Below are 14,752 nucleotides of genomic sequence, written 5' to 3' on the forward strand. Positions count from 1 at the left end.
TTATTTCTGCTTTTGGATACTTAATTTAATTTTTATTTATTTGACAAATAAAAAGGCAAATAATTTGAAGTATGTATTTTTTTATAAAAATAATTTTTAATTTTTCATAAAAAATTAAAAGGTTATTCAAAAATGAGACTTTTTTTTTTTAACAATATTTATTCATATCATATTAAGAATTCAATTATTATTTATTTTAATAAAAAAAAATTTGATCATATTCCGTCATATATATATTAATGTACATCTATATTAATCTACAGTTTCAATTATAATTTCGAGTTTCAATTCGATTTCAATTATATATATTTACGCGCCTTTTTTTATATATATTTGTTGAATTTATGTGAAACTGAGTATATTTATGTGGTTAGACATCACTTTTTCTTTTTTTTTTTTTTTACAAAAGTCAGTTTCTATTGGTTTATTTATTGGTTTTTGTAAAATAATTTGGTTTTTAAGGAATTAATTTTGAATATTTACCAGTGAGATAAAATTTAGTAAATATAAAATATATTAATAAATGCATAGTTTCTGTGTAAACTTTTGTTAATTTTTGGTGCTAGTGAATAAAAATAGGTTAGTAAAACAATTAGCAATTAAAAAATTATATTATTATTAATTAAAATTATAAAATGCAGTTTATATTTATAAATCAAGGTATGTAAAAAAAAAATATTTACCTATTCCATTAAAATATGACGTGTTATAATAAATATATATAAATATTGCATTCATATATAATGATGTTTAATTGAAATTTTATTGAAATATATATATGTTTATGTTATATTGATTTAAAATATATATATTTTGTATTTATTATCAGTACTTTGTTTTTCAACTTTGATTGTCGATAAAGTTTTTGATATTTTTTAAATAATTAGAAAACAAATTTTTGTCATTTAATGATATTGAATTAATGAAAATAATAACAATACGATAATTATTTTAAAAAATTAATCACAATTTTCTTTAATTTTTCTTTCAAATGTTTAAATTGTTTATTTAATTACAAATATTATTGTATTTTTTAATTTCTTTTTAATAATTTTATAATATATTTATAATGTAATATTTAGAAATAGATATATAGATAAAATAGTTAGATAAGTTGTGATATATTAAAATATCATTTAATATTTTATTATCTCGTTAATTATTGTGATTTAAATGATCTATTAGATCGATATAATAAATCTATTAGATCGATCATTAATAATAATGATTGATTATAAATAGATTATTGATCAATGAATACAAATTAATAAATTAATAAAATAAATTTTTAATAAAATTTTTTAATAAGATTAAATTTAAAAATAAAAAAAAAATATTTAATTATTTTGATATGAATGCAATAATACATAGTAGCATAAATAAAAATCGGAATTATTTTCATAAACTTTATAATGCATATTCATTATTGAAAAGTTTGCTATTATATATATTTTTTTTTTATTATATATATCAAAAAATCTGTTTTTTTGTTTCTTATAATTTTTATTAAAATATTTGTATGATTCGTCATTTTGATTTTTATGAAATCATGATAATTATTTTATTCAAAATATCGTATTTTGCATTTGAAAATAAAAAACATTAAATTTTTTTTAAAATTAAGCAAAATATCTATTTTATACTAAAAAATATTTCTTCCATTCCTTTATTCATTGATTCCATTTCTCTGATTCATTAATTCATTGAAAAATATTTAAATCAAATTCATTTAAATAAAAATCCAATTAAAGAATTATCTGTATACGCAATCATGCGATTTTGATTCACTCAGCGTAAATTTAGTTTATGAATTATAAATAACTTTTATTTCATTGATTATCTCATTCAAATATAGAAAATATAAAAAAAAATTTGTAATGTCAGCTCAATGAATAACAAAAATAGAATAAGAACATGAATATACATTTTTGATATTTCGATAATGGTTGGAAATCGTGTTGTAAAAATTTTTCAATGAATTACAATTATTAATACAACTTTATTACTTGATTATATTTAATAATTATTTGTTAATTTGAAAGATAAGAAAATTTTGTAAATGAAAAACGATAGAAATCGTTCTGTTCAAAGAGCGTAAAAATGAAAATATATCTTAACATGTCTTGTTACAACAATCAACTCATTAAATAAGAGTTTTTTTTTCTTATATTTTTATGTTTTCTCTTCTCTTATGTAAGATTCTTTGTTTTTCATGAAACTTTAAGCATATTCGTTGCAAAAATTGTAAAACCCTTGATTTCTTTGTCGAGAATGAAATTTCTAGTTAATATATTTCATCATAGAAATGAAGAACTAAAATGATTTCATAATCTTCTATGACTCATAGTTTTATTTGAATTTCTCTTAATAATAAAAAATTGTTTTTATTATAAAAATTATAAATTTTTCTTTAATTTTCTTTTTTTTTTTGTGAAAAAAGAAAGAAATAGTTCTTAATTATAAATTATAAATATTTAATGATGAAAAACATGTAAAAAATGTAAAAAAAAATTTTTAATATATTATATATTGTTAGAAATATATATATATATATATATATTGTAATAAAAACTTTGTTTTTTAAATAAAATTGAAGTATCTAATTATATTTAAGCATTTTGAAGTTATTATATTTATTAAATTATTACATAAGAATGTTAATTTATATAATTTAATAATTATTATAATAATTTATATAATTTATATAATTTATAATTTATATAATTTATATAATTTAAAAAAATTATAATTAAATAATAATAATAATATCATATTTCTAGAACAAGCAAAAATAATTTAACGAAAGATCACTTAACTCTTGGTATACAATTTTAATTGACAATTTGAATTGTAATTGACAATAAACAATTAATCAAGTACAATAATACGGAACATATAAACATTAACAATAACTCTTTGTTTCAGATCACCCATTTCTGGAAAATTTCAAGGTGTTTTTCAAGGTAACTAAGTTTCCAAATACCAGTTGTAAAAGTATCGAAAAATCAGACAATTAAGTACACTCATCAACACAGGACATCGAACTCATTGGTTCATGACTATAACGAATCGTACCGAAAAATGACGAAGACAAGTTCGGGCTTTATTCCGGTCATTCGACCGTTTTCATTGGATCGAGCGTTGATACGTAATACTACTGTTCTCGCACGCATTTACCACACATCGCTCGACTCAGATGATAAAAGTTCGTTATTATTGAGATTGATCAGTTGTTGTTTGAAACGCACGCGAACAAGTGTGCAGAGCACCCTGGCTTTTCGTCGATTATCATTACGAAGATATTGTTGCAAGAACGAAATTGAAGACGATACGATGACTGAAATAAAACGAAATCCTGCTGCTGATCAGTTAATCGACTACAAGAAAAATTTAAAGGTAAATACAATTCTTCTATGAAAGTTAAATAAAAAATTTGGTTTTATAAAAATTAAAATATTTCAATAAATGAAAAACTAGAATATTTGAAACATTTTATTTGATACACTTATTTATTATATTATTACAAATATTGGTTATCATATGATCGATTTTTAAATTTTGAAGATTTTTTTTTTTAGTTGAAAAAAAAATGAAAATATATTCCTAAATTTGAAATATATATCATAAGACTTTGAAATAATTCAATCTTTTATATTTGTGCGCGTTTATAGAATATATCAATGATCGATCATACGAATAATCATTGTATTTATGTCACTTTGTTAAAAATTGTACAGACACAATTTTTTCGAAAAATTTAGTAAAATATACATATTTAGATATACTAAAATTAAAAGCCTTACTTTTCATTTTCATTTAATTTTGATAATAAGATAGATATTATGTTACAATTAATTTTCTAAATTAAAATGTAAATAAAATATTTATAAAAGTAATTAATAAAATTCATGAAATTGTTTAATTCCTAACCTAAATCAACGATTTTTCATTAAATTTTTGTCAAAGTCAAAGATTTTAATTAAAGAAGTTTGATTTAACAAAAATCGAAAGTAGTAATAAGAGATGTTTATAATAATTTCTAACAAATAATTTAAATAATTTTAAACAATCGAATACTGCTCTCTCCAAAAAAATTAAGATAATATTACGTTTCTGTAAGATTTTGAATAACAAGATATCAATAAGAATATTTACCTATTTTAAAGAAAAGAACGAATTTATTATTAGTGTAAAGGCTGCTTATTATTCGCTATTCATGAAAATTGTCCATAAGAATATAATGCGCGCGCAATTTCTCGCATATTCTACATAGAAATATTAGAAGTTAAAAGTAAAATTATATTTATTTTCATATATTTCATGATAGATTATACATATAATATATAATAATGAATTTTTTTTTAAATATCCAGTAATTACTAACTTGTTAATTATTGAGTTGTTATTGAAATAAGGAATGATATTCAGATCTTACAAATGAAATTGAGATTTCAATTTTTTTATATGTTAATTATGTGAATTTTATCATGTTATATAATATTGTAGTATTGGATATGTACATTTCATGTGTTTCTAGAGTTTAAATTAAATAGAAAGTAAAACGGATTATTGTGTTAATTGATAGATATGATTTACTTTCTCATCAATACAATTTTTTTCGTTCGGAATAGTACGAAAATAATTTTTAACGGATCATTAGATTTTATTTATTTTTATTTGAAATAAAATCTTAATAATGATAAATTTTAAAAACTATCAATGTTTTTATTTGATAATGATAAATGAAAAAGTTTTAATAGTATATAATTTAGAATTTTTTTTTTAATAATTCTTTGAATAACTTATTAAATATTGAAATTATTGATTTCCAATAGATATCCAAAAAATAATTATGAATTGTAAAAATAAAATAAATTTTTTATATGAAATTTCGCATCAAAAAAATAAAAAGTTGTATATTTATAATGAATAAAATATTTTATTTCTTAATTTTATGTCTTCGTCATCATATAGGTTAGTTATTTTAGATTGGATATTTAGATATTTTAGATTTTCTTCCATTTTATTTTAAATCTATATATTATTTAAATTTATTATATTTATATTTATTAATATATTTATTAATATACGTCTTTTTAGATCAAATATAAATATTCTTTAAAGTAATAATTCATTTTCTAAAAATAAAATTTATTACTTTTTTAATTACTATATATTTTTATAATGGAATAATTAAATTTTTTACAAAAAAAAGTTAACTTAAACGAAAAAAATCTGGTTATAAAATAAAAATTTTTTATTAAAAATGTTATAATTGCAAATATATTGCACTTATTTCTATAATAATTCTTTGAAAAGATCGATTCACCTATTTATTTAGAATATCACGCAATTGTACAATTTGTCTCTGTCATCTATTTGAATTGATGACAATACCAAAAAAAAAAATCACTAGATTATTATACTATATTTCATTCTTGATTTCTATTTTTTTTATAAAATTTTTTTTTAAGGTTTTATGTGTAATTAATATAAGAATGTATATTTATGCATAGTTGAGCGAAATAATATTTATTTAATATAAATATATAACTTTATAAATCAAATTTATCATTAATTAAATATTTATTACATATTGTTAGATATCATATATATCTAACAACATTGTTAGATATCATATATATATATCTAACAATATGTAATAAATATTTATATATATATATATATATATATATATATATATATATATATATATATATATATATATATATATATATATATATATAATTTTAAATTTAAATTTCATCATTAATTGAATTTCCTATATTTAAGTGTCACAAATACGTTTTTATTAAAATTTCTTTAACAATTAATATAATAATCTATAATATAATAATTTTCAATTTGATAATAATAATTTATTATTAAAATTATTGAAAATATATATTGAAAATATATAGATAAAAATAATTTAACAATTTTAGTCTAATAATAAATTAATTACAAAAAGAAAATATAGTACAATTTATATCGTTTGAAATTATCATATATTATGACCATTATTTTTAATGGCTTCGTGTTAATGATTCGATACTTACAGGAAAATTCCGCGATCAATGATTATTCGATTACGTCATTTTCTACATCCATCAAGGTATTTACCCTTTCTACTTAAAGTAAGTTGAAAATGCGTGATAGAGTATTTTTCAAAAAACATAGATATCAAATGAAACTTTCTGTTTTTGATGGAAATCAATAAATTTATTTTTTAGATTGATTTTTTATGAATTCATATTTTTATAAAATAATGTAATAAAATTAGAGAAAGGAGAAAGAGAAACGAAAAAAAAAAAAAGTAGAGAGTGTTTCATTAGACAAAATTAACCCAAGTATTTTATGTAAGCAAGTCAAGCAGAATCACAATTTTCATAGATTTTTATTAAATTTGAATCCTTTGTTAGCGAATATAAAAAAATTGTTAAAAATGGAAACTTAAAAAAGATTTATTTTATTAATTAAATACTATAATGAATATTTCATTTTGAATGAAGTATACATTTTTGCACCACATGTATCTTACACTTGTAAAAATATAAATATATGCGTAAGTTAATTCGTATGAATTGCAAAAAAATTGCATGTAATGAATTGCAATAACTATTATCAATGATCTTGAAAGAATGTTTTTTTAATACGTGAAAATAGATATATATATATAAAATATATAATTTATTAAATACATAATATATAATAGCAATAATAACAATAAAGATTTCGATATTTATAAGAAAATTCCGCGATCAATGATTATTCGATTACATAATTTTGCAAAATTCAATATTTAAATAATTCGATTATATTATTCACGATAATAAAATCATTGTATGTACATATATAGAAATATGCAGTACATATATATATTTATAAGAAATATGCAGAATATTTATTTGAAATAATAAATTTGATTATATATTTAAATGTATAATATGCAAACATGCATTTATTAAGCGATAGAAAATAAATATCTTATAGATTAAATTATATTAAAATAATTATTGTATATGTAAATTTACATATAAGCAAAATTATATTTTATCATTAAACATAATCTTAGTTTTATATTATCATGGGAATGATACAACGAAGTTTTTCGGATTATTTTTTATTGATTACACTTTAACTTGAAAAAAAAGTTAAATATAAAACTTTTAGAGATAATAAGAATGAGACTCAATTAAAAGATAATTATAAGATATATTGATTATTGATTAATAGTTGTTTAAATAGAGAGATAACCACAAAATATTCAAGATATTTATGAAATTTTTTTTTTGAAAAATCATCATTCGTGAAATTACGATGATTCATAACATAATGGAAACAAAATTTGAGAAGAATGCTAATGAAACGAGTTACGAAATAAATTCTTATAGAATTTGTAAGATGGAACGATTCTAGTTATATTGCGCAATTCGTTTTCTAGAAATAAGAAAGGTTACCGGTTACATCATCCTAACTTGAAATATATCAAACATCAAATATTCGTAATTCAAAAGTTATGTTCTGCATTATATTAAATATAATCTATATTGTATCTATATTAATGATACGATAAAATAAAATAATAATAAGTTAAAATTCTTTTGTGAAGCAATTTATTTGATAGCATTATGAATTAAAAAAGGAAACAAATTAGAGATTTAGTTGTAATCAATATATAGTAATTTTTTTATCACTCATATTTTATGAAAATGTAAAGAATAAAATAGTGAAAATTAACAATGAAAATTAACAATAAATAACATTCAACAACAATAATATTAAAATTTTTCTGAAAATTTATTTTATGAATATTTTATAGAACATTTTTATTCAAATATTTTGTAATTAATATTATTAATATATCATTAATATATCATGTATCCATGACCTTCATCAATACTGATTTGATTTTTAATAATTAAGATCATGACCTAACATTCTGATTTCACTAATGCATAAAAAATTGCAACTACGTATAAATATTTCAAAATCAATATCTTAATCAATAAATATTGATTAAATTGTTATTACGAAATGAAATGCAATCATTGAATAGATATATAACTGATAAAACATTATTTATATTTATATAAACTTAATTTAATTTTCTTAGAATTTAAAATATATATGTATTAATTTAATTAATTTATAATTGATTTTATTTTAAATATGTTTGTTGTATTATTATTGCATTATTATTGTTATTGTATTATAATTTTTTATAATTATATAATACAATGATAGTAGACAAATTATATCACACTATTACTAAAAATTTGTTTATTGAATAATTAATGATAACTATTTTTTTAAATTATTATTTTAATTATTTAATACTTATTATTATTATTTATTTAATTATTTAATAATTTTTATTACTATATTTTTTAAACAATATCAAATAAACTATATAAAAAATATCATTTCAATAACTTCAACACGGTTTGTATTGATCTAAAATGTGAATAATACACAGTATTGAATATATATTTTATTGATTGCTATTATATTTACAACTATTTTCTATTTTACGTAAAAAATTTAATGAGAAAAAGTATGATATTTTAAAATTAAGTATTGATGCTATATCGCAGGAAAAAATAATGAAAAATCTATTTCAATATAGATCACAAAATTATGTTTTTTAAATATGCTTAATTTTATCCTTGTTACGTGAAGGTTCTAATAAATATTTCATGAAAAATATTTTTTATTAAATACATCTTCAAATGTTAGAAGAGTATGGATATTAATAAAAATATATATACATTTTTTTTATAATTTATTTTTCTTTTAATAATTATTTTAATTTTTTTTTAATAATTAGATAATTTTTTTTTAACTAATAGTGTATATATATATTCTTGTTCTCAGCCTGATTGCCCAATATTCCTTACTGGAAGTGGAACACCGATTTCGAAGAAAGCCAGTTTGACGGTAGGACCAAACGGTCCTATATTACTTCAAGATTACGTTTTTTTAGATGAACTATCGCATTTTAATAGAGAAAGGATTCCGGAACGTGTAGTCCATGCTAAAGGAGCTGGTAGATTGATTTATTTTATCTTTAAATAAATTGTGAAATGTTTATAAAATATATCTACTTAAATTATTTTTATAAAGATATAATTAATATAAATTGAAATTAATCCTTCAATTTCCTTTTAAAAATCTTAAAAATTAAAATATATTTAAATAATTCTAAATGTTCTGTATCTATTATTTTATTTTATATTTATCAAAGTATTAAACGGTCGATAATATTTATACATGTATAGATATCTATAATACATAATTGAAGATAGAATATAATAGTTTGATATCAAATTTAATACATTTCAAAAAAAAAATTTAATACATTCAAAAAAAATATCGAGAATAAAAAATGATCATATTTAAATCAAAGTATATCAATAATTGGCAGATTAATTGAAATATTTGAAATTTTTTTCGATAATTACAATTACTCAAATATGATATAATAGCTTTTTTTAATATATTTAAGTTCAAATTAAACAGATTGAAACAAATTGAAAAAAATATATTAATATATTTTCATTAATCAGATTTTATATATTATAAATTATTTATAATATTAATCAAGTTCTATATATACTAATAAATATATATATACTAATAAATTAAAATCAAAATTAAATAATATTTGAATATTTCGAATATTTGGATTTTAATTAAATAGATATTTGATTAATCAAATTTCCTTATCAATACTATTCATCCAATTCAAACAAAAAGAGTTTTAATCTAATCGATCTATTAGAGTTATTGTATTCGAAATTCTAATGATTTTTCGCTTCGTTTCAGGTGCATTCGGTTATTTCGAAGTTACTCATGATATTACGAAATACTCTAAGGCAAAAGTTTTTTCCTCAATTGGAAAACGAACTCCCATCGCAGTAAGGTTTTCCACTGTGGGTGGCGAAAGTGGTTCCGCAGATACTGTCAGGTAATTGCAAATATAAATTTTTATCAAGGATATTATTGATTATTCTCTAAAATAGCACGTCACGCGATGCGAAATGTTTATTTTCTTCTATGTGAAATTTATTAAAGTGACAGTGACAAAGTAGTGATGAAGATGTATATCTTATCACTATCTCATTTGCAGAAACAGATTTTTAGAAATTAAATGACGCAAATGCAATTTAATATCACAAAAATAATTATCAAAGAAATTATATTATTTAGTTTCTCCAAAAAATTTGAATTTAAATACATCTGACTATTGAATAATATTTTTTTTATTATTTTTATTGATTTTATATTATATGTATGAAGTTATTTGTAATCTAAATATATTTATTTTATCTTATAATTATATAAAATTAAAATTAAATATTAAAACTATTTTTATTTTGTTATGTAATTTTCTTTTATGAATTTATTTTTGTTAATAATATTTATATAATAGATAATTTATTTATATAATAGAATTATACTTAAATCTAAATTATCTATTATCTATTATCTATTATCTATTTAACTTTTTTATTACTCTATTATCTAATTCATTATTTACGAATAATTACTTCCAAGATAAAAAATTCGAGCTTCACGGCATAATTCACTATAATTGTAACAATAATAGAAACAAGGTTACAAATTGTTTTGCATAAAAATTATCATTTAGTCATACGAAATTACACAAGAAACTTGAACATTGGCCTTGCAATTAATTGATCAATTAGTAGTCCTTAGTCACCATAGAAAAGTTTTTTCTTTTAATACTATAAAAATGTTGTACTATAAAATTCATCAATTACGTGATTTTGCGCTATTTATTATTTTTGTAATTTCATTTTAATTCATTGTTTCATGCACAATTAAAAGAATAAATCAATTTTCCTGAAAAATCATCTTAATAGAATCATTGATTTTTCTTTATTTTGTTTATTTTCAGAGATCCTCGTGGTTTCGCAGTTAAATTTTACACCGAAGAGGGTGTTTGGGATTTGGTCGGTAACAATACACCAATATTCTTCATTAAAGATCCCATATACTTTCCGAGTTTCATTCATACTCAGAAAAGAAACCCTGTTACACATCTGAAGGTTTGTTATCAATAACAAAGTTTTATGATTATATAGTTGATCACAAAAGTATTTATTTCATGTTTTTAAAAATTTCCGAAAAATCCATGAAAAATAGTAATTCTTAGTAATTCTAGTCTGCATTTTTACTAAATTTTTAAAGTTTAAATTTTTTTAAGAATTAGTTGTAAAGATAAAAATTTGTTTATTTTGATTTTTATTAATAAAATTCTTTCTAGGATGCTGATATGTTTTGGGACTTTCTCTCTTTAAGACCTGAATCAACTCACCAAGTCATGTTTCTATTTTCGGATAGAGGTATACCCGATGGTTATCGTCATATGAATGGTTATGGTTCTCATACGTTCTCACTGGTGAATGCCAAGGATGAAACAGTTTACTGTAAATTCCATTACAAGGTTCTTTTCTTTATATTTTATTATATCTTATTAAGAAATCTATTTTTAATGATTAAAATCCAGTATAATGTTATTTTTAAATGTAAAAAAAATATTTTGTTTGTTATTTAATGTATTATATTTCAAAAAATCATATATAAAAAAATCAAGTGTATATATATATATAGGCATTTCAGAAATAAAATAATTTATTTTAATTTATTATAGTTTGATAAAAAATACAAAAAATATTAATTGTTAGTATTTAAATATTTTGAGAAGTATAATTTTATTAATTATTCTAATGAAATTATTTCATATAGACCGACCAAGGAATTAAAAATTTACCAGTAGACAAGGCGGCTGAATTAAGTGCTAGCACTCCCGATTATGCGATTCAAGATCTTTATAATGCAATCGCCAAAAATCAATATCCAACTTGGACATTTTATATTCAAGTGATGACTCCAACACAAGCAAAATCTTTCAAATGGAATCCTTTTGATTTAACCAAGGTAATGGATTAAATATTTGATATGAAATTTTAAGCTTTAATTTAAAATTTATATAAAATAATTAGATTTAATATTATCAAATTGCTTTAATTGGTAAAAAATTAGTGATTTATTATTGGTGAAATATAAATCTAAAAATAAATATGCGATAATTCTCTAATTAAATATATTTTAAATTGAATAGGTATGGCCGCATGATGAATATCCACTCATTCCTGTCGGTAAATTAGTATTAAACCGAAATCCTGAAAATTACTTCGCTGACATAGAACAAATAGCCTTCGATCCGGCTCATATGGTACCTGGTATTGGAGCAAGTCCTGACAAAATGCTACAAGGTCGAATGTTCACTTATGGTGATGCTCACAGACATCGTCTTGGCCCGAACAATTTGCAATTACCAGTGAATTGTCCATTCAAAGTAATTCTTCTATTTTTATTAATGAAAGATATAATATCTACTTCTATAAAAAATAATATATATTAGTGAGTGGAATGAAATATACTGATATCTATTTAAAAAAAATGCATAATTTTATAATATAATTATAATATAAATTCCTACTTTATAATATAAATTCACTTTTCTTTTTTTATTTGAAAGTAACATAAAATAATAAAAAATAAATTTTTAATTACAGTATATGTACTTATAATAGATTAATATTTTAATATAGTTAATTATATTAATATTTTACTATTTTTAACAATGAAAAAAGAAAAACAAATAATAAAATAAAAAAAAGTAATAAAAAATTTATTTTTTTTTTCAGGAAATTTCTGTAATAAACTACCAACGCGATGGCCAAGCGACTATAAATAATCAAAATGGTGCACCAAACTATTTTCCTAATAGTTTTGGTGGGCCTAGAGAATGTCCAGCTGTAGCTCCTCCGAAGTATTTTGTGAGTGGCGATGTAGGTCGTTATGATGTAGATCCAAAGGAGGATAATTATGGACAAGTTACTTTATTCTGGAGAAATGTTCTCGATGATAAAGAGAAAAGTAGATTAGTGAACAATTTAGTACAAAATCTTAGCAATGCATCGACGTTTATCGTTGAAAGAGCCGTAAAGAATTTTACGGAAGTAGATGCTGATCTTGGATTAAGACTTACAGAAGGTCTTCATAATAAAGGTGTATTAATCAATCGTTATAACAAGACAGCTAGATTGTGAAAAAAATAAAGATTATTTTTTATTTTATATTATAATCATTAATTTAGATTAGATATATACACTATATAATTGTTAATATTTCCCCATAATGAAGCACATTATTATTTTAGTTATCTATTTCATCTTCTGAAACTAAACATATTTTATATCTGATATTTTTTTTTCTTTATTATACGATTATTGATGTTCAATTAATTATGTAAATGTATGAAGATAATTAATTAAACTAGTATATAAAGAAAAATTTCTAACAATTATAAAGACCATTAAATGATTTATATGTGCCTTACCTATATTAGATTTTGAAATTGAAAATTTTAATTGAAATACTTATCAGTAACATAATGAATTAAATGTGCGTAATTTGTTTAATGTATTATATAAAAATCTAATTTTATCCTTATTGTCTAAAATTTTATATATAATATTCTTAATATTAATATGAATATTGAATAAACAATACATATCATATTATAAAAATTATATAATTGAATATTCAACAATAAGAATTTAATTATTTTTAAATCCTATCTATCAAAAGTCTAATAGATTCTTTTCAAATTTTATTTATTATTATTTTACTATATTATTTTTTGTACTTATATAACGTTTAAACAACAACGTATATTTTACAAATCGTTAAGGTGATTCAAAGTTTGACATTATTCCGAATAATGTATTAGATATTTAAATTACATATGAACAAAAAAAAGGAAGCGTAAAAAATAAAATGACATTTATCATAGATTTTTGGGAAAGAATTTAAATTATAGAATAATTGAAGAACAAAGTTTATTTTGGTATTACAAAAAAATATATTTAGAATACTTGAAAATTAAATAATTTGTTTATATAATTTATATATCAAATTTAAAATCAACATTTTTTTTTCTGTAAAAAAAAAAAGAAATAAATATATCATTCTAAATTTTGTCTATCAAAAAATTAAATGATCTTATCTATATAAAAAATGGAAGATTTACGTTTTCCAATTCTTATATAAAAATTTAAATTTATTAAATATAAACGTTCATGTATTAATCCATATGGAACAAAAAAATCAGCAATAATGAATAATGTCATTTTATTGCTGTCAAATCAATTATTGATAAATGAAAAATATGAATATAAATATTTTGCAATATAATAGGTTATCGGTGAGGAAAAACCATAATTTTCTTGCATAATCATTTGTTTTTTATTTAAAAAGTCATTTGTCTTTTGTTTGAAAAAACAAGAAGTCATTTGTCTTTTGAAAAAATATGAAATATATTTAAGTTTGTTTTTACAAATCAAGCGAAAGAAAACCAATACATAAAACATTTTTTTTTTAAGAAACATTTTTTAGTATTATTATATATAATTCATCGATAATATGTATGAATATATGTATAATTTTTAATAAAGTAATATTTAAAAAAATAAATAAAAATATTTTCGGAAACTATTTTCATTGTATTGATTTAATGTAAATTAATAACTAATACTATCAAATTAAATTAATTTAAACGTTATTTGAGATAGATATTAATTTAAATATTAAGTTAATTATTTGAGATAAATATTTGATTTTGAAATATTATATAATAAAAATATAAGTATTTTAT

General features: G+C 19.5%; 1 protein-coding gene across 2 annotated transcripts; it reads left to right on the forward strand.

Annotated features, from left to right (window-relative positions):
* Positions 1-198: 198 nt before the first annotated feature.
* On the forward strand, positions 199-13,406 carry LOC107993802 (catalase). Of its 2 annotated transcripts, none has more exons than XM_062076239.1 (10): positions 199-579; positions 2,926-2,963; positions 3,036-3,396; positions 8,878-9,049; positions 9,829-9,970; positions 10,925-11,075; positions 11,294-11,473; positions 11,776-11,967; positions 12,152-12,388; positions 12,741-13,406. In XM_062076239.1, exons 3-10 carry the CDS (start codon positions 3,082-3,084, stop codon positions 13,143-13,145), a joined length of 1,794 nt encoding a protein of 597 aa, XP_061932223.1. In that variant the 5' UTR covers positions 199-579; positions 2,926-2,963; positions 3,036-3,081; the 3' UTR covers positions 13,146-13,406. The 2 variants fall into 2 exon arrangements, with proteins under 2 accessions (XP_061932223.1, XP_061932224.1); XM_062076240.1 differs by having other exon boundaries at positions 355-660.
* Positions 13,407-14,752: the final 1,346 nt, after the last annotated feature.

Source organism: Apis cerana, linkage group LG6, assembly GCF_029169275.1.
Source record: "Apis cerana isolate GH-2021 linkage group LG6, AcerK_1.0, whole genome shotgun sequence".
In the NCBI taxonomy this organism is placed as follows: Eukaryota; Metazoa; Arthropoda; class Insecta; order Hymenoptera; family Apidae; genus Apis; species Apis cerana.